General features: G+C 41.2%; 1 protein-coding gene across 2 annotated transcripts in view; it reads left to right on the top strand.

The window, feature by feature from the left end:
- The window catches only part of LOC148371451 (polypeptide N-acetylgalactosaminyltransferase 15-like), a 33151-nt gene extending 19542 nt beyond the window's left edge, over window positions 1-13609 (top strand). Inside the window, exons 3-13 of one of the 2 annotated variants that reach the window (XM_088329535.1) lie at window positions 437-524; window positions 4049-4352; window positions 4428-4594; window positions 5355-5559; window positions 5796-5963; window positions 6089-6206; window positions 6461-6652; window positions 6732-6863; window positions 9711-9812; window positions 11204-11341; window positions 12690-13609. In XM_088329535.1, the coding sequence (XP_088185661.1) occupies window positions 509-524; window positions 4049-4352; window positions 4428-4594; window positions 5355-5559; window positions 5796-5963; window positions 6089-6206; window positions 6461-6652; window positions 6732-6863; window positions 9711-9812; window positions 11204-11341; window positions 12690-12875 (1728 nt within the window). In that variant the 5' untranslated portion in view covers window positions 437-508 and the 3' untranslated portion in view covers window positions 12876-13609. Of the gene's footprint in view, window positions 1-436; window positions 525-3827; window positions 4353-4427; window positions 4595-5354; window positions 5560-5795; window positions 5964-6088; window positions 6207-6460; window positions 6653-6731; window positions 6864-9710; window positions 9813-11203; window positions 11342-12689 lie in introns of those variants that run through there. The other variant, XM_088329534.1, reaches the window with a different exon arrangement.
- Window positions 13610-15321: the final 1712 nt, after the last annotated feature.

Raw genomic sequence — 15321 nt, 5'->3', positions numbered from 1 at the left:
TTCTTGGATGAAAATGGTGAATGTAATAAATGGACCGTTTCAAATACAGTCCAAATGCCATCCCAAAATCCCCCAAACTATGAAAAAAGGAGTTTATTCCGGTGCATCCAAGATAGACACTTATGTGCACGCGTCACCTAAGCAGCTTGACACAGAGGCTGCAATGATGATTTCAGCCAGAAGATAGTGTCAGCAAGTAGAATACAGTAATCCCTCGGTTATCGCGGTTAATGGGGGCCAAAACCACTCGCGAAAAGTGAAAATCCGCAAAGTAGCGACGCCCCTTCAAAAATGCTTAAAATTTTATTTATTTATTATTATTTTTTTATTATTTTTTAGACCCGCGAAGCTCTGACCCTGCGAACGTGGAACCGCGAAGTAGCGAGGTCCCACTGTATCTTGAATTTACAGAATTTTTTTCTTTTGCAATTTCTAGGGGAAATAGGCTGTAGGAGTCCGTGCCTGCAAGCCATTAAAAGAATAGACTGGACAAAGGCCATCATTAGGAATGTCTGCGTTTGCAGGTAAGTTATTGGGGCGATCAGGTTTGGATTTCGTCCTAAGCGCTTGCTATCACTACCTACAATTGACTATAGGTTAGCTACTACAGTACTGGTGCCAGCTAGTAGTTATTTATTAATAGCAATAATTCCAACAATAGCACTTACAAAATCATATTATATTATAAACCGGCATTCGACCTTGGTCTTCCAATCCTCTGCGTCCGGTAGAACTTCTAAACTGCCAACTTTCATATCCAAGTGCCGCTGCTTTCCAGCACAGACAGATGGCCCACAGCCTGAGAGTATCACTGGCCACCAGACTAATACTTAGTGGGTGGCTCCTTACTGGCAACCAAATCACATTTTGTCATTGTTCAGTAACGTCAACTATTTTAAAAACACGCTTCGAAGAATCCTGCCCAAAAATTCGAGCACTCCCATCTGTCTTTTATATATTGTCCCTTTCCTGCAGAGTCATTCAAGGGTTGGAGTCGGTCTTGAAGAAGGAACTGAAAGGAGTATTGATAATGGACAAAAATACTCTGGTGGGTGGGTTGCATCATTGAGGTGTCCTTAGATAAATTGAAAGTAGAATAGTTTCTTTCAAAAATATGTGTTAACAATGCCCAACCGAGTTCAAAGAGCTCCTATGCTTTTCCTCCCAGCGCCTATCTGATTTGATCATATTTTTAGCAAAGCTGTTTGAGCGGAACACATTACTTAGGAGGAATGGGAAGTGGGGTGGAGTGCTGGAGAGTGACGTCTGGCGCGTTTGTTAGTGTAGCATGTCAATTGTAAAGGAAGTAAAGGCTTTTTTCACACACAGTCCAAACACCAACCTAAACCCCCCAAAACGAGAAGTTTATTTAAGTGTGTCTAAAAAATGCACATACTTGCACGTGCATTATTAGGGGCTGCAATTATGACACAAGCCAGTAGATGGATGTCACGTGTTAAAAAGTTCAAAAATATGTACAGTTCCTTTAAATAAAAATCAAGATTTTAAGGGAGCTACTAAAAGTAATTACTTTTTTTAACTGAAAATTGTTTCCAACACTTTTTTGAAAAACTCTGAACCAAGTAAAAATAAAAAGTTTTACTATTAACATGCACGATACTCTTATCTTGTGGTTTCAAACCCATAGTCTTCTTAAGGATGGCAAGCAGTGGAGAAAATTGAAAAACAATGTTCTTTTATTATTTTTTTATGACAATTACTACAGTATTTGAATAAAGTTGTGCAAAGAATGCTTTTTCAGTGTAAGAAAATGTGTCGTCCATGTCATTTTAAATAAACTTATATCCCAATTATTTTCTGAAGGATAACAAAACATGACCATTCCCCCCAAAAGTGGATTTGGAGATATAGTTTTTTTACATGGATGCAACAATACATCGAATACTGACAGTTTAAGAGAATAAAAACACTTAACATAACTTTTGAATTAAAAATTGAGGGACAATGTGTAAAATGAACAAACAAAAAACAATTTCTGACTTTTTTTTCTTTTTTTTTTTCTTTTTTTTTTTTTTTTTAACGACAGTGACGATTTGCTCTGGGATGCTGAAAAAACATTTGTTGGCGGGCTACAAAAGGACCCTGTCCCTTAGTTTGAATGCCAAGGTCTATTCAAGTCTGCTTTGCAAAGCATAATCAATATCTATCTATCTATCTAATCACGAGATAACATGATTTATTTTTCATTTATATAATTCTTTCTTGAATCTTTCAAACTTGAATTTTGTTTCTCCTTGCCGCTACCAACCTAAAGAAAAACAAATGGGAATTGGAGATCTAAATTTAAAGTAACAAAGTGTATTATTTAGCACCTCCATTCATGAAAAAAGATACCATATATATATATATATATCTCATCTCATCTCATTAGCTGCACCGTTTATCCTCAGTAGGGTCGCGGGGGTGCTGAAGCCCATCCCAGCAATCATCGGGCAGTGGGCAGGGGACACCCTGAACTGGTTGCCTGCCAATCGCAGGGCACACTGGGACAGACAACTCGCTCGCTCATTCACACCTAGGGACAATTTGGACCGGCCAATCCACCTGAAATGCATGTTTTTGGAATGTGGGAGGAAACCGGAGTGCCCGGAGGAAACCCACGCAAGCACGGGGAGAACATACAAACTCCGCACAGTAAGTCAGTATGTGCCGCACATGCGCTATATTATATATATATATATATATATATATATATATATATATATATATATATATATATATATATATATATATATATATATATATATTTATGCATTTCTTTAAATTACAATTTACATAAAATTAGCCTCACCTAAAGGGAATGTTGCTGCTACCCGAAAAAACAAAACCTCACGAAAGGTTAGGACACAATAGTGTGGTCAGGTGACTGTGAGTCTGGAAAAGTCTGTATTCTTCTGTGTGCTTTTGAGCACTCATTTTCAGTTGCAAAACATAATACAGCGACATCTAGTGGTCAAATAATACACGCTGTCTTACAGTTGCTTGAATTCCAAGAAATGTTTGAATCATAATGGATTTAAAAGTGCTCGGATTTTGGGTGACGTGGTGTTAAATGCTGAGAATTGTAGCCATGTTTCTCGACAAGTCTGCTTAAGAATGAGGCCGACACCGCTTTTTGGTGGCTACCCATTGCCATTGCATTTCTCCTTCCCTTGTGATTAAGCAACTGGTATTAGTTTGTATGATGTGTCACCACCCCTTAAGGGTCACGCCCAAAAGAACAAGTGCATGCTACACTACGAAATTTGTATTAGTGCGAGTATTATGTAAATTATGGACATTTATTATCGGCCACGCAAAAAATGATGGTAGCGTTTCTTAGTGGTGAATTATAATGGGAAGACCTTCCTGCAACTGAAAATGTAAGCTACACATTGCTGTCATTTTGATGGGGAGAGATTTGTCTCAAAACGAATATATCTGCGATTTACCCAAGATCCAAAAACCATATGTCTTAACAAATGCACGCACAAGATTAAAAATTGCATATGTAAATTAATGACTGTATTTATGGCTCTGCAAAATACATCATCAACTCTGGATTTTTTTTCTTTTAATGGTACAGTAGAAGTTGGAAAATTGGCTTTGAAATTTCTGAAAGTGCAAGAATTGGGCCATGAAAAATGCGTGCGTTACTTAGTGACTGACAGCATCAAGTGGACTTGCACATGTTGAAAGTATTGTAGCGTGTCCTTTTCGAGTGCAGCCCCAAAAAATGGGGAGGCGTTAGGACCCTGGGGCATGCCCGTGATGAAAAGGGATCCGAGTGCAGTGTTTTGGGACTTTTTGACAACCTTACTGTGAAGTCAAATGGACACCGACGTGCTTGGAGTGTTATTAATGCTGAGGATGAGTTTTTTTGATGGACTAAATGTCAGCACGGCACTTGAGATTGAACTGGATTAGGGTTTGGTGTCTTTCTCCATCATGCGGCTGTTGAGCATACACCGAAGGATGCTGTCTTTATGGTTGTTCCTTCTTGGATTCGCCCTGCTCCTGCTGATTGTTTCTGACCTTTTCCACGTAGAAGAAGGAGACCCACTTCAGCAAAGTGTTGGTTCCCTGCACCGGCCCTTCCAGCAGGGCCTTCCTCCGGCAGATGACATAGAGTTAATCGGCGACGCGTCGTCGGAGCGCCTTCCCGATTTTGTTCCCATCAACTCTCTTAAAGAGGACCAGCTTTTACTCGTGGCTTCCACGCAGGGTACAAAGAAACCTCTAAGGAAGAAATTGAATTATAAAGTGCTTTTGCCGGCGTCGGATAGAAAGGAAGTTCAAGAAGACATCCGGATCTCGCCGTACCGTGCGCTCCCCGAGGCGCGACATCCCAAGTAAGGAGTCCAAAACGCTTTTAAGCATGTGGACTTTATCAGTACAGTTGACATGATGGTTTGTTTTTCCGGCAGGTGCCTCGGTGAACAATACAGTGAATCCTTGCCGTCAGCCAGCGTGGTCGTCTGCTTTCACGATGAAGTTTTGGCGACGCTTTTACGCACGCTGCAAAGTGTCCTCCACACCGTACCAAGACCCTTCTTGTCGGAGCTCATCCTTGTGGATGATCTCAGTACACACGGTATGCCAGCCTACAGTTAGATAAGATTTCATTTCTGGGAATATCTTTTAGCTCTTTACCTAACTTGTGTTTTTAAATTGTGTACGCCGTATAACAATTTTTTACAAGAAAAAAATACATTTTAAAAACTCTGATCTCATCTAGCCTATTTCATCTCTTATCCAGATTGTCTCTATTCCTGGTAGCAGATGACAACGTCATTGTAGATTGCCAGTATTGTCCCGGTCTGTTTTGCTGTGAGTTAGTAGGTCCCTTGTTGTGTTTATAGGGCTTATTATCGCTTAGTAAAGGGAATTACAATAATTAATAAGAGTAGCAATTGGCTGAGGTTAACAGGTATGCTTGTGCACATGTTAAATGTCTTTCCTCGTGTCAATGTTCACTTTTATTGTATATGTGCACATGGAAAGCGACACGTAACACGCAAACGATGAAAGTGAGCATCGATATGCACGATGACACTTGACATAGGCATCCAGCAGCAACACCAACAGACATCTCATGACTTTGTCAAACTACACATCGGCAGCATTTTGGCACTAATGGAAGGTCATTTTATACATAGACAAAATGTTGGCACTCTATATTGTTAGAGCTCATATTTTGTTGCATTCTTTGTCGTTTGTCCATCCATCCATCCAAGTGATCACATAATATCGGTGAATACAAAACAAGGTTTGCTTGATATTGGTGGTCATGCGTTCCCTCCAACCATGCCAAAACTACGCCCTTGCATCATCATCCATCCGTTTCTTTTCAGATGACTTGAAGTCCCCGCTCAGTGAATACGTTTCCCACCTGGACGGGGTACGTTTGATCCGTAGCACCAAGCGCCTCTGGGCCGGCGGGTGCCATAACCTGGGCGCGTCCAGAGCTTTGGGGGAGGTCTTGGTGTTCATGGATTCGCATTGTGAATGTCACGACGGCTGGCTGGAACCACTGCTGGAGAGAGTGGCCCAGGATAGGTAAGAGTGATTTTAATTATGTAGAATTCTCATGTAAAAGGAGTCATGCTTGAAGCGCTTGATTTCATGCAGCTTTCATCTGGAAATACTCTGTTTTGTTCTCCCTCTTGTATAATAATACACAAACTACCCCCATGTAGGGCATATCTAAAACACGTGCAAAGCACAGATTACAATTAAAAAACAGTCTTGCCATACGCAGGCGCGTTATAGATTTGTTGTGGTCCTTTGCGCAGAACTAGAGTAGTTTCTCCCCTCATGGATGTGCTCCACGGCGAGGAATTCAAGTACAACGCCACCCAGTGGCTAGTGTGGGGAGTTTTCAACTGGAATCTGGACTTCTCCTGGGAGCCCAAACCGCAATTGTTGGAGGCCGGCTCAGACTTGGCGGTGGAGCCCGCACTGTGAGTTCTGCTGTCTGTTTCATGGCCTGAGTTGAACTTCCGCTATTTTAACGCCCCAGCGGGATATTTTTCACCATCCTCTGTGCTATGATCACTTCATCTTGTTTTGATCCCGACTGCAACAGGAGTCCAGCATTGGGAGGCGGGGTTTTGGCCGTGGACCGAAAATTCTTCCATAAAGTGGGAGCCTTTGATCCGGGGATTCTCCTGTGGGGAGGGGAACAAATAGAGCTGTCTATCAGGGTATGTGAAGTATGACTCCCTTATAAAATGTGGAAATCCGTTTGAAATGTTTTTGAGATCCATTTGCCTTTTGCAAAGTAATGGCCTTGGAATGTTTTTCTTCCCATCTGGAATCGACTTAATAAAAAAACATAACTGACTTTTAGACCTCTATTTGGGGCCTGTGATGAATCTAGCTTCAGCATGGTTAACATTCTTTCAAGTGGGAGAAAAAAAGAAACCTAATCCATCTGTTATTTGCCGTGCTGCCCAAGGTGTGGTCTTGTGGCGGCTCAATGGAGGTGGTTCCCTGCTCCAGAGTGGCCCACCTAGACCGTCGTCCCCCCTCCCGTTTCCGAGACCAGGAGCAGCTGGAGAGGAACAAGATCCGAATAGCTGACACGTGGATGGATTCCTACCGCGATATCTTCTACAGGCGCAACACGCTGGCTCATTTTATCAGGCAGGTGTGTGGAAAGTGAAAGTCATAAATCAGAAAGTGCGCACTCGTACTAAACGTGCATAAATGTGTTTCATCACGTGCAGTCTGAGAAACCTAATATTACCGAGCGGCTGCAATTGAAGATGAATTTGGGCTGCAAGGACTTCCGCTGGTACTTGACGACCGTTCAGCCCCAACTTTACATTCCGCAGGATAGACCGGGACTCTCTGGTGAGGTAATATGGACGCACACGCAAAAAAAGCACACACGTATGCATACATATACAGCAGGGGTGGCCAAGCTTTTACAAGCGGCAAGTTACTTTTTGCTTCTAAAAAGCGCAAAAGGCATCTACTTTGATTTGCATTTCTAACATAACAAGTTATTTTGTCCTATCTACTATGTTGTTACTATATTATCACCAGGTTCATTATTGGAGGTACAAAGGAGAAAGAAAGAGAGAGGGTAATGCACTACTCTCCGGTCTCCCGAAGTCCAGAATCAAGAGTCTTCAGCTGGTACAAAATGCCGCAGCGAGGCTTTTAACTAGGACAAAAAAGTCTGACCACATCACGCCGATTTTGGCTAACCTGCATTGGCTCCCTGTTAGCCTAAGATGTGATTTCAAGGTTCTCTTAGTATTATACAAAATCATACATGGACTTGCTCCTTCATATCTTTCAGATCTGATTTCCCCCTATGTTCCGGTCCGAAGCCTTCGTTCTGAGAGCGCCGGTCTTCTGGTGATCCCAAGAGCCAAGAAGTGTTCCGCTGGTTCGAGAGCAACCTCATCTGCAACCTCAGTGGAAATGTTTAAATGCAAGCTTAAGACTCACTTCTACGCTATAGCATATGAATAACCTATACTTTTCGTGGACAATATCTCTGTATTATTTGTGATTGCAACATCCTTTGCTCTCTGGTCATCCTGGAAGGGGGATACGGTAAGGCGCCCGCTTTGAGACTGGGAGGTCGGTGGTTCGCGCCCCGGCCGAGTCATTCCTAAGACTTAAAAAGTGGTCGGCGGCGCCCTCTGTTGGCTGCGGCTGCATCGGCTCGCTACAACGGGTCAGGTGCAATCGACATTTCGTTCTGTGTACATTGTTACACAGAATGACAATACAAGGAAATTATTATTATTATTATTATTATACCACATGTGCGGTCCCTTCTCAAGGTTTCTTCATTTTCGTCATGTTGAGGTTTTTTGAGTTTTTCCTTGCCCTCATGTTGGTTCCAGGTCAGGGGATGGTGTAATAATGGTCTGAAAAAATAGTCTGTGTAATAACCTGTGAAGCCCTTTGAGACTCTTTGTGATTAAGGGCTATACAAATAAACATGACTTGACTTGACTTAAACAATTGGAGTGAAACAAATAGATTGTGAGAAAGAAGAGGAAAAAAAAGGTCAAGAAAAACTCAAGTCAAGTCATGTTTATTTGTATAGCCCTTAATCACAGAGTCTCAAAGGGTTGCACAGATCAAAGACTATTGCAAACTATTATTACAGTCTATTAACCTACAGGGCAAATGATACACATATTATTAACATAAAGTATAGGTTATTCATACGCTATAGTGTAGAAGTGTGTTTTAAACTTAGATTTAAACATTTCCACTGAGGTTGCAGATCAAATCTCAGGGACAAGAGCATTCCACAGCACCGGGGCCCGGATGGAGAACGCTCTCGAACCTGCGGATCTCCTCTTAGTTCTTGGGATCACTAGTAGACCAGCATTTTCAGAGCGAAGGCTCCGGACCGGAACATAAAGGGAAATTAAATCTGAAAGATATGAGGGAGCAAGGACATGTATGATTTTGTATACAGTAATCCCTCGGTTATCGCGGTTAATGGGGACCAAAACCACCCGCAAAAAGTGAAAATCCGCGAAGTAGCGACGCCCCTTCAAAAACGCTTTTTTAAAAAAAAAAATCACTCTGTGTGATATTACATTTGTCAATGTTCAGAGCAGTTTTTGAGAACAAGTCACAGCATTTAGATGGATCAATAACTAACATTTCTTTTCAGAATGAATATAAAAAGGTGAGAGGGCAAGAAAAAACGGGAGGGGGGGGGGTCCTGACAAGAAGAGCGAAAGGAAAAGAGAAAGAAAAGGAAGGAGGAGAAGATGAAACAGAAAGTGAGAAAAAGAGGGAAAGAGAAGGCAAGAAAGAGAAAGGAGATGTTAAAAAAGAGGAGGAGAGAGAGAGGGACAGAGAGAAGCCCAATCAACCCCTAAGAAAAATTTCATTTGACTAGAAAATCCCAATGACTCAGCACCAGTAGGCTGATTTCAGAACAGCTCTGCAGGCATCTCAGCTGTCCTCAGGGGGCACCCTGGTGCCTGTGGGCACCATATTGGAGACCCCTGACACGCAGTATATATCAAGAGTCTAGACTTCATTTGCTGACTCAGCAGTAAAATGAAACAAATCCGATCGTTTCTAACATCAAATTGACACGAATGCATCCTAGCTAACTGAGGCACCAAATTCATGTTAAAGAAAAACTTTAAAGGGTCATTCCGGTTATTGGGTGCCGTTTAAGTGCCAGTGACATCAAATGGTATATTTGTGTCAAAATGGGCTCATACTTTTTTTTAAAAGGTTTTCTTGTATGCTCAACTGCCCTCTGCTATAGGACACACTGATATGGATGCATGATAAAATAACACTGTAGTACAAGTACACTAGAATATATGTCCCAAGTCATGTTTGATTGTCTTCTGTTACGAATATAAGTGAGAAAAATCGAATTAATTCATGTTTTTTAATCATTTCTATATTGACTTAAAGATGATATTCCTCACCTAATGTCAATTTCAGTTATTAGCGCATTTTTCATGTTGGAAACCTTTTAAGTATGTAGGTAAGTATTAGACTAGGATTTCGACAGTGGCTTTAACAAGTATCAGCTTCCCTGTAGCTGCCTTTCAAGGAATTACAAATGGGAGGAATTTCCTGAAGTTAATGGATTATTACGTAAAAATTATTTTGGATTTTAAAGGTTTGTGTGACATGCTTGACTCTCAATGTCATTTCTCGGGTATGTTTGTTTTTCTTCTTTTTGTGACTTTTGAAAGCTGTACAACGTTGCAGTCGGTGGCTGTGCAGACCACCTGAAAAGTGAAGGCACTCGCGTCCAATCCATGGTCCTTGCCCCCTGCAGCGGCACAGGCGCTCAGGTAACCTGAGAAAAACAGCCTCACCTGAAAAAAAGAAGGCCCATACCGCTCACAGGGTTCGTACGGGTCCTTGAAATCCGGGAAAATGCTTCAATATGAATGTTGTGTATACAAGGTCAGTAAAAAGCTTGAATTTTGAGTGCTGTTTGAAATTCTTGCCATGTTCCTCAGCAGTCTGACCACGCATTGAACAAAGAAAAAGGAAAATAATTAAGGCGATTGCATGGCATTGTCATATGAAGCGTCATCGCCCACTACAGGTGCAAAAAAAGGGGTAAATCTCTTGACAATGGGAGAGGCATTGCTGTCCAGGCATATGAAAGATAACTCACGGTTTGCTACATGCTACACCTAAACGAGGCACTATCAACTGTGGATTAGTGCAAGGATTATGTATCAATTATGGAGTCATCAACCTCCAGAACACGTTTACGGTTCAAATGTCTTACCTGCTTTTCTGATACGTCCATTTTCTTTGGGTGGGGCAGTTTGAGCACTATATTCATTTTTGGTGACATATATATAGAGATATGATGCAAAAACCATGTACAGTGGAACCTCGGTTTTCGAATGCCTCTCATTTCGGACAAATCGGTGTTCGACCAAAAATTTCGAGAAATTCTTGCTTTGCTGTTCGGTCAAAAAATCAGAGTTCGAACGCCGGTACGCTAGAGTGCGATGCTGAGCGGCGTATGGGTGTTTTAGCCCCTAATTATGCCTCCGAAGGAGGTCGGTGCACGCAGGACAGGTGAAAAAAAAAACAAGTTGTTCGTCCAACTATTGCCTTTAAGAAAGACATAATAGCTAAATATGAAAGAGGTGTACGAATTTCCGATCTTGCTAGTGAATACAGCATGGCTAAATCTACTATCAGTACGATAGTAAAGAATAAGGAGGCTGTGGAATCGAGTGATGCGGCTAAGGAAGTTAGCGCTATAAGCAAGCAACTGCCGCAAGTTTTGGAAGAGGTTGAAAAACTTTTGAGGTTTTTTCTCTCCCCACCGTCCACCACAAAGGTAAGAAATCCTATTCATAATCCTTTTTTTTATTTTTACACGTTCATGTTAGCGTAATCTTCCGTACGAAAGATTACGCTAACGCGAACGTACGACTAGCCTGGGTTAGCTTCATGTTTACGTTCTTGCTAAACATTCAGGGTGTTGGAACGGATTAAAACGATTTTACATTACTTTTAATAGGAAAAAACGATTTTGGTGATCGAACAAATCGGTTTTCGAACAGGGTTCTGGAACGGATTATGGTTGAGAACCGAGGTTCCACTGTACTATTTTCTTACATTTTGTACAAATAAGAATTTGGCTATCCCTTTTACGTGTGCTTCAATTGGGCCATGAAAAATGAAGGCTGCGCTCACCTTCGGGTCTTTGCAGCACTGCGATCTCAACTCTGAAGGGGAACTGCGATGGGGTCCGTCAGGCGCAACATGTATGGACGCCATCGGAGAACGGGTGGTCCTTTCCCCGTGTCGTCATCCGATCGGTGAAAAGCCACAGTGGACCTTCATAAAGGTAGAACGGGAACTGCAGGAGTCGGGAACCTACATACACGGCTCTTTTCATGAATGACTCTGGCTCGGTGATGAGAATGGATGATAGCCTATTTCTCTGTGGCGTTCCAAAGTCGGGTGGTTAGATCCTGATTTTGGTAAATGCCAAGTTCAAACAACACTGAGTAAGAAATTGGTTCAGCCCAGTGTATATCAGGCACATTCTCAATTACAGGTTACAGTCAAGAGTGTCACACCAACGAAGCCTGTTTTGGCTGTAGGTTGCTAAGAAATCCTTAATTTGGGGGTCTCAAACTTGCAGCCCCCAGGAAAATAAAAAAAATAAGGAAAAAATGAAAAGAAAGAAAACGGCATTTTTTTCCTTGTTTTTTTTCTTTTTTCTTCTTCCTTTATCTCCAATTTCCATTTTTTAATTTTTTCCCCTACTTTTCTTTTCATTCCTGTTTTCCTTTTTTGCCTCTTTTTTATGTCTTCTTTGCTAGCTTTTTCTTCTTTTTCAAAAAATAGTTTTCCCTTTATGTCTTAGAGAAAAGCCAGGTAATAATGTGAAGAAAGTGGCTGCTTTTTGTCCCCATAGTTCATAGTCTTCCTTAGTCTACACATGACGCTGACCTCTAGTGGAACAAATATAAAACACTTTAAGAACAGCAGCATTTTTTGATCAGCGCTGTTTTTGTGGAAAAGTCCATTTGGCCCAACCTCACCCGGACCCTTGCTTTCAAAGCCCAAACTCAATTGAGTTTGAGACCCCTGCTTTAAATGGAAACTCCTTAAACTATTTACCCTTGAGATACTCTGATCAAACTGTAAATCTATAACAACAGCAAAGCACTCTGAGCAATTTTATTGGGCGAGCGGTAGAGGCGGACGGATCTCTGCACAGTGCACACAGTTATGCCTTCGCTCTTTCGCTCAGTGCAGTCTGTGCCGAAGGTAATTACGACGATATGCTTATTGTTTGAAGTATTTCGTATCAGGAATTTGCCTGCACCTGGCTTTGAAACTAAAACTGACAGTCAGAATGAACCTCAACACTCTTAAACTTTGTCTCCCTCTTCCAGTTACTTGAGTGGTATATGGTTTGCAGGAACTGGCATTATTATTATTTCATAGATTTGATCAAATCATCAAACAACATAGTGAAATAAAATGCGCTTAAGAATTAGCTTTCTTCTGGGGAGCGGTTTTGGCTTTTTGTTGAATTTTGTCTTAAAATATATATATAGTGTTGCTCTCCAAAAAGTATTTTGCTTTCATAGCTCTTTGGCTTTAAAAGGTTCCCGACCCCTGCTGAAGTGGTAACCTGCTGAGATGTCTTTCAAGCCTGTGATGGTTTTGCTGCTTCCCAGCTGAGCGGCCAGTTGCTCCACCAGAGCTCCCAGTTGTGCGTGGAGGCCGTGAAGGATGAACACTCCCCACAGAGCCATCCGTCCAGTAGAGTTGGCACCCACACGAGTACAGGGGACCTCATCCTGCGCCCCTGCACGCGCCATCCCGCTCAGCAGTGGTACTTTGAGCAGCTGGTGTCGCTTTAATTTCCCGATTTGTGAGACGGGTGTCGGTTTGAATGCCAAAGTGAAGGAAGTAATTGTGTAGAAAAGATGCAAAACCCCAAAAAATATATGTCAAACTGCTCTACTTTTGGGGTTAGCTTGACCTAGCTTTTTTGCTCGATTTAGATTAGGGGTTGCCTACATTTTTGAAACGGAAAGCTACTTTTTTTTACACATAAGCGCGCAAAGGGCAACTAGTTTGATATGTATTATTATGTCAGGCCAAGTCAAGGTTGTTTGGCCAAAAAGAAAATGAGAGTACTTTTTTTTGTTTGATATTTAAACCACCTACTCCCCCCCTACTCCTAAATATGTAAATTATTGATAGTATACTGTATCAACCACGAATATTTGACTTGGTCCATTTTGGACCCAATTTATATTATTTTATTGACAGATAGTATGTTGGCTTGATCCATTTTCTGGTTTGACTAGTTATAAACCTCCATCAGGTCCTAATTCTCCATTTTAGAAGTTGTTTTAGCTCTCACTACTTTTTTTCCTCTATACTTTTAAAAATACAAAACACACTCGATTGATTTTTTTGTCCATAAAATATAAGAGAAGTTTGCATGATTTGATCCTTTTTTAAGGATTACGAAATTGCACTTTGTGTAATTTAATAAATATTTTTGATCAGACACGCATGTGTCGCCCTGCATCTAACTCCATACATATTATGATAGAAATTCCAACGATTAATTGAATTTCAACATTTTAGTGATGGTGGACCAAACTATAGTTCCTTCTGTTTATATTTGTGTACAGCAGAGGGCGCACTCTAGCTTGTTAGTCTCTGGTCTTTGTTTATGTCATGCATCACCTTATTTAAAAACGGAGTATTTCCATGCATTTTATGCAGGGCTTCTGCAACGGTAGCTTATTTAAATTCATATGTGACAGCGATTCAATTAAATGATATGAATACATGATATCATCCAGTAAACAGTGTCATGTCCCCTACAGATTCAAGTGGTTTATAGAAGAGGTCAATTGAGGGGATATCTTGAAGGTGAAAACCAAAGAAAATAATCTCTGTGTATTGGAGCACTTAACCTGGTAAAGTACTGCAAGCAGCTTTGAGGCATGAGGTCAAACTTGTCCGGCACGTAACATGTTGAATACAGTGCTGTAAAAATTACTCCTCTAAATGATAACTATTCGATTCACTATTCACAAACTGGCAAACTTAAATGTACAGGAAAAACAAAAGTCAAGGTACAGCAATGGTGGAAATTTCCACGGCACACGGGTCTGTCTCTGAACTCATATGAGAACGTACAAGATCATGTACGGTTACAAAATAAAACACGACTGGAATAATGAAGTTATATAACTACAGCTAAATCAGAAACTTATAGATGACTGATGCAATAATTAAATTATAATTATAGAAAAATTCGACATAATGACAAAATAATGGAAGTGATATATTTCATGATAACAATAGGCAATATTTACTAAGTAGTGCTGTTGGTTGGAGAAAGGGTTAGGATTTCAAGTGAACAGTCACTATCACTGATAGCTCAATTGCTAAATTTTCTGATTACTGTACAAAGTATTGTGGGTTCAATCCCCAGTAAAAATTCTATTGTAATGGGTCTGGCGTTTGAGCTAATTTCAGAATTTTGGTAAGTATTTTTGGCTTAACTACGGTTTTGGTTAGAATCAGAAGTACTAAATTATTGAATTGTCCTGGTTGTCAAGTGTGTCAGGTACTTATAGCTCATCTGTTAAAAAGCTTGGACTACATTGCTAGTGCTGTGAGTTCAATCCCCAGTAAAAATTATATTGTAATGGGTCTGGCGTTTGAGCTAATTTCAGTATTTTGGTAAGAATTTTTGGCTTAACTACGGTTTTGGTTAGTATCAGAAGTATTAAATTATTGAATTGTCCTGGTTGTCAAGTGTGTCAGGTACTTATAGCCCATCTGTTAAAATGCTTGAACTGCATTGCTAGTGCTGTGAGTTCAATCCCCAGTTGTGTCAATGTAAATTTTGCACTTACGGTATTGGTCGAGTTAGGGCTTTGGTTGGAGATAGGTTTTTGTTTCAGTATGGAGCTATGGTTTGGGTTTCAGTGGGAATAAGTGTTAGGATTTTTACTGTAATTGGGGTTGTGGCCGTAGTAAGTCCTAGAGCAAGGTTCATGGTTTTGGTTGGGGCTAGAGCACAGGTGTCAAACAGGCGGCCCGCGGGCCAGATCAGGCCCGCTAAGGGATTGAATCCGGCTCGCGAGACAAGACTCAGAGAAGCGCAAGAGAAAAACAAGCTGCAGGTTGAAATATGTCGGCGCAGTGGTTAGCGCATGTGCGGCACAGTTCATGTCTTGGGAACCTCCTGCGTGGGTTCAAATCCAGCTCCAGACTTCCTGTGTGGAGTTTGAATGTTCTCCCCGTTCTTGCGTGGGTTTCCTCCGGGCACTCCTA

Source organism: Urocampus carinirostris, chromosome 2 (assembly GCF_059441175.1).
Source record: "Urocampus carinirostris isolate Australia breed hairy pipefish chromosome 2, RoL_Ucar_1.0, whole genome shotgun sequence".
In the NCBI taxonomy this organism is placed as follows: domain Eukaryota; kingdom Metazoa; phylum Chordata; class Actinopteri; order Syngnathiformes; family Syngnathidae; genus Urocampus; species Urocampus carinirostris.
The sequence above is the reverse complement of the archived record's forward strand: the minus strand, read 5'-3'. Positions and strand labels throughout refer to the sequence as shown.